Source organism: Tupaia chinensis, unplaced genomic scaffold (genome assembly GCF_000334495.1).
Source record: "Tupaia chinensis unplaced genomic scaffold, TupChi_1.0 Scaffold000066_1, whole genome shotgun sequence".
NCBI lineage: Eukaryota > Metazoa > Chordata > Mammalia > Scandentia > Tupaiidae > Tupaia > Tupaia belangeri.
Genome location: NW_006159525.1, coordinates 1,259,552 through 1,265,222, shown reverse-complemented (window position 1 = coordinate 1,265,222; position 5,671 = coordinate 1,259,552). Strand labels below are relative to the sequence as shown.

General features: G+C 58.1%; 1 protein-coding gene across 1 annotated transcript in view; it reads right to left on the bottom strand.

Moving 5' to 3' along the window:
• APCDD1L (APC down-regulated 1 like) overlaps positions 1–5,646 on the bottom strand; it is a 37,569-nt gene extending 31,923 nt beyond the window's left edge. Inside the window, exon 1 of the mRNA XM_006141869.2 lies at positions 5,560–5,646. Coding sequence (XP_006141931.1) covers positions 5,560–5,608 — 49 coding nt within the window. The 5' untranslated portion in view covers positions 5,609–5,646. The remainder of the gene's footprint in view (positions 1–5,559) is intronic.
• Positions 5,647–5,671: the final 25 nt, after the last annotated feature.

The following is a 5,671-nucleotide window of genomic DNA, read 5'->3' as shown; positions in this document are numbered from 1 at the left end:
TGTACGCCGCCTGCCCACCCCCCGCTCCCCGATGACATCCGCTCCCGGCGGCGCTATCAGCCGGCCACGTGGGAGCCGGTCCGCACACCGCGGAGACCTCAGCCTCTGAAACGCACCTCCAGTGACCGGGAACCTATCGAGGGGTGCTTAAACGCCTCCGCAGCTATCACGTCTCCTGATTAACGAGGATGTGGTTTCTTGAAGAAAGAGGAAAGAAGGATTTCATTAATCCCTCGGTTTTCTGAATTGGCCCTTGTGCAGAGAGAATGGACTGAATTGGTCCTTGTGCAAGTGGAGAATGACAGGGACCCACATGGGCAGGATGGGGGCGTGCAGCCACCAGCTGCATACCTTCCAGAACATTCTCCGTCTTTAAGGGCCTCTGGTTGGCAGAACTGTGCTCTCCCAGAATGTGGAGGTGGAGGCCTCAACCAGGGCCTCAGAATAAGGCTATTTTGCAGAGAGGGCCTTTAAAGGGGTGATCAGTTCAAAAGAGGCCGTTAAGGTGGGTCCGGGCTGTCCAGGGAGACGCCACGATGCACGCTCACGGAGGAGAGGCGGCAGGTCCTATTAGGGCAGTGCCCAGAAATGGAGCCAGTCTCCTACCCCATCCGTCCACATGTCTCGGCCAGTCTGTCTCCATGTCCATCCACAGGTAGGCCCACCCTTTCACCCCCACAACCCAGCGGGGTTCTCCACTCTCCACTTTGCCACCAGGAAACCTTCTGGAGTGCAGGTCCTGTCACTGCCTGTCACCCTCTCCCACACTCGCCAGCCTGGCCTCCCTGTGGCCTGTTGCTCTCATCCCACCTCTTCATAGGACAGGCCCCTCTCCCTCCTAGGACAGGGCTCCCAGCACCTCCTTGCACTGCAGCTCACCTCCCTGGTCACCCAACTCTCTTCTCCATTCGTACTACTCACCGGCTTCCGTCCGTGTATTTATTGTTTTCTAATTGGCCTGTCCTACCCCACCCACCCTGCCAACTAGAATGCAAGCCCCTTGAGGGCCACACCAGACCCTCTTGTTCCCTGCTGCGTCTTTGGGGTGTAGAACGGGCCTGGCACACAGCAGGCACCCCCTCACCCCCCCCCCAATGCTGGCTGAGGAGCTGGTTGAACAAAGAGACAGATCTACCGCCTACGCGAAGCCTGTGTTCATTTAAGCTTTCCTACGTTAGAATTTGGAGTAGACAGAGACAAAAGTTTGTCTTCGTACTTAAGCAGGATAAAAAAAAGAATTAAAAAAGAAGTTTCTGAGCAAAGTATCTATGTAAACAGGAGTAGATTTCACTCACTCAGTAAGGAAGGTAAGAAGTCTGGCAGCTCTGGTCTTCAACACTGCGTTTGCATATGCGAATTTCAAGCAGTTCCCACCCTCACTAAATTCCTTGAAGAATTCCACTGATTCAAGTCCCAGCTGCTCATCTCCGGGCTCCTGGAGGAGCCATACAAATGGCCTGGATAGGAGAACCCTTCTAGGTGGGTCTCCGTTAGATGCTTCGAGGGCGAGGGCGGACCACAGAAGCTACACGACAGCTGGGAAGCGGGGAGTGGGGGGTGTGTGTGACGAAGATGTCGCAGACAGTGGGCGTTTGTCTGTGAAGTGCACGCACGCACTCTTTCTATGGAACCTGGAACTGCGACCTTTCAGGAAGTCAAGTTGCCCTCATCACATCAGAGGCAGGAATACACATTTCTGATTCCTCAAACCAGCATTTCTAGTCATTGCAAGTTTGGGTTTACTAGCAAAATGCAAGCAGGCACTCCATTGCCAAGGTCATCATTTCTCTGAGGGTCCGATGGTTATCCTAAACTGACCCCCACAAGAGGCAAAAGAACTGTCCGACTATGGAAGAAAGACCAGCCCCAAGCGCTGGTCACCGCAGAGGCCTGGGCACACTCGCTGTCGGACAGGTATTATCGCAGTAACTGTAGGGTGCCGTTAAAAAACTTGGAGCCCATCAGAATTGGGTTACAAGAAAGCAGATGGGTCAGACAGGAGACTTAAGTTTCAAACTATCTCAAAACCACACCCAACCACCAAACGCACACGCTGAAACAGTTCTAATTGCACATTTCAAAGAAGAAGTCCTTTCACTTTACTGTGGTCACCAGTAACGCCAAGCTGAAGGCGTCATCCATGTCTGAGTCTCTGCATGTGTGCTTGCTTGGGGAAAGATGGGGTTGGCTGTGAGCTGTTGCGTTTCTTTTCCTTTTCTGCTAAGTGCAATTTTAATATTGAAGCTGGGGGAGGGCTCATTTTGTCCAGTGCACTTGGAGCTTCAGGGGCTGCTAACAAAGGACGGGTGCTGACCCTGGGGACGGGAGAGGGGGCGAGGCAGGAGGAGCCAGAGTTCTGCCCAAGGGGAGTTGGGGTGCTAGAACTCCACCCCTCCACCCCAGGAGGAGTCGGGGAGGCAACCCCTGAGGTCCTGCTGTGTGCCAGCTGTTCTTACATGACAGCACTGTCCGGAGCCTTCCTGCACACTCACAGCCTCCCCGGAGCCAACCAGGACTTGGGTCCTTCCCTAGGCCCCCAACTCAGCTGACTACAAGGGCCTCCCTTTCCCTCCCTGTGCCTTGCTGTATCCAGGCTGACAGCAGGGGTGGACACTGAGCACGTGAAGTTTTGTCACATCCGACACGTCACACAGGGCTTTTCCACGTGTCTCCTGCTGCCCTGCCATCCAGATGGGTTTGAAATCCAGGGAGCTGCTCTACCTGCCTTGAGCTGGGGACTTTGATTCTGAGATTACTGTGTGTCAGGATGCCGCGGTGGCCCATGGGTGACGAGGGCCTCTGAGGGCACAGGAGGAAGTCGCCACTGGTCACTTTCTTTGCTTTAAGTAATACGATGACCTCTCTCCTCATGCTGGATTTCGGACCAGTGTATTTAAGTGAATTTCCTTTCCAGATTTTATTCTGGGTTTGGGAATGGAGTTCTAGAACAACCAATTTCATACAGAGTAGCCTGTGATTAGTCCTATCTGTCTGTAAATGGTAACTTGCCCTTCCAAAGTTTATGGCTAGACATAAAAGCAGAACTGAACTTAGAAAAAAAATATAAATGTGGAAAAAAGAAGCTGTGGTTTCTCTTCTCCCCCTCAGGCATAAATTGCTGAGTAAAGAGATTTTTAAAAGCCAGAAATTGCCATGGAGGGCACCCAGGCTGGCAGCGGCACGTTGGCAGAGACGCATGCTGCCATGCAGCTCCCGCGGAAGGCCGCTGAGTGGGTGACCGCACGCCCGCAGCCGGCCCGTCACCCACCCCCGGGGCGTTGACGAGCAATGGGGAACGACAGGCAGGGAGGAGCAATGGGGAACGACAGCGTGCAAGTTAGAAACTGCCCAAGCCGAGCTGTTTTCTTGGGGCCCTACTACGCCCTGGGTTTCCTGATTGTTCGGAGCAAGAATAACAAAACCCATCCAGCTCCCCATCCAGCTCGTGAATGTGACAAAGACCCATCTGAAAAGCTCCCAGCTGCATGGATCGTTCACACCAAGCACTCTCACCGGGGGTCATTTTGCCCCGAGACATTGCTCTCAGAGCTGGCTGGGGTGCTGCTGGCACCTGGAGGGTGGAGGCCGGCCACGTGTGAACAGCCCGAAGCCCGGGACAGCCCTTCCCCATACTGAAGGATGCCTGGTTCCCAATGGCGACAGCGCCGAGGCTGGACCCCGGGCCTGCATGCACACACGCGTTGTTTCGTGTACCCGACCCGAGCTCCCCTGGTGGCAGCTGGTGTGCCCTTCTACACTGTCCGTAACCCGCAGACGTGGGGTTCAGGCATGCCAAAACTCGGGTACCCGTGTCACATAGTAGCTGAAGGATTAATGGGCTCTGTTTCCTTTCACAAAAGCACGAAGATCTGGTGATGCAGCCGGGGTGAAAAAGACTTCATGAAAGCGCGCCGGGGAAACCGGCTCTGGGCAGCAGCCGGGAGGTGATGCCATGATGCCACGGGATCTGAGCTGCAGGCCAGGGATCCCCGGGGCAGGGCGTCCCGGCTGGGGGCAGCCCTACTGGGCGTTCCTGACGCCTCTCTCAGGAACCCTGCTTCCCGGCTGTGGCGAAGGACGCTGAGGAGAGACGCGGGGGCCCAGAGAGCAGGCCTGGCGCCAAGCGTGCACTGGTTTTATTGGCAAGGCGAGGGCTGGGGGCTGCCAAAGACAACAGCCTGCACTGAGACTGGTGGGCTTCTGGGTGCGTCCTGCTCTCAGTGCCCCGTGCCCCCGACGGAACAGCCTGGAGGAGGCGGGGAGCAGACGGACGCACAGGGCCCACCCTCCCTTCTTGGCGCCCAGCGGAGGCCCTCCTGTCACTGTCCCTTCGCCACCACTTTCCACTTGGTGCTTTCCTCGCTCTTTCCGATGAGCCATCGGAGTAGCCTTGGCCTGTTAGCGCCTTGATGGGGACCAAGGAGGGGGAGCAACCTCCCACTTCCAGCCTGGCCGGGAATGCAGCGACCACCCCCACGAAGGTGCCATCTGACAGCCGCGTCTACCGTCTTCCAGCTGAGCACACACCCCCTTGGCCTCCCTCTGGGCCCTTTCCTGTCTTCAGAATACCTTGCTTAGAAATCTGGTGCGGGGAAGAAGAGCCCCCACAGTAGACCCGGCCTCTGCTCCTGCAGAGCAGAGGGCCCTCGGCCTCACCCCGGCTCCAGAAGCTGCTCACGGCCACTGCGCCCTGGGGCGGCAGATGCCACTCCCCCACATGCCCTCTGTGCCCTGTGGTCACCTAAGGTGAAGGTGGGGATTTTGTGAGCCCATTCGACAGGTAAGGCCGTGGGGCCGAGAGCCAATGGATGTGCAGCCCAGGGCCACATGGGGGGTGATGATGACCCCAGCTTCCAAGTCAGGGGTCTCATCTGCCCTTCACAGGGTGACAGTGCAGGGGCGTGAGCGCGGGCTGGGCGCACTTCAGCCCCTCACGGTATCACTGTCATGTTTGCCAGTGGTGTCCGAGCCGTGTGACGGGGTACCGAACCGTTGGTACCGGCAGTTTGCCCACCCTTCTCCCCAGGAAGAGCTGTGGTGGAAGCCGTTGGTGCTGGAGAAGGCGCTATCTCTCCGACCAGGGGATTGGGGGTCACTTGGTCCCTGTCCGGTCTGCTGGCCACCAACCTGGGCCCAGGGCCGGGGCACCCCGCCCCCCCCTCCCCAGACCCTGCTGCAGTCGCAGCTCTGAACACCACAGGTTGGATTCAGGGGAAGACCAGCCCGACAGCCCTGGTCTGAGTGACCCGGCTGGTATCTTTTAGTGGATGTCCCAGCAGGCGAGATCTTGGTGAGGCCCCCAACCCCCTGGGGCTGCCCCATGTCCGGGAATTCAAGCCGAGGTGCCGAATTCTCCCGTGCTGGCTCCTCCGCGCGGGAGGCAGGGCACAGCAGGTGCGGGCCAGGTGAGGCTGGGGAAGGGGGAAGAGCGCCGGGACGCAGCATCACCAGGCCTGAGCATGGCCCGTACACGGCCCCAAGGTCCCCCAGGGACGCCAGGCGGAGAGTTCTCTTCCCGCGGATCTCAGGCGGTGAGCAGTGGGGGAGGGTGGCACCTACCTCCCAAAAGCACCAGGACACAAGCGAAGGGGAGCATAGCCGCGGGCATCCCGTCGGGGCTGGCAGGACGGCTCCCTGCGCCGTGCCACCGTGAGCGGAGGGGAGGCGCGGG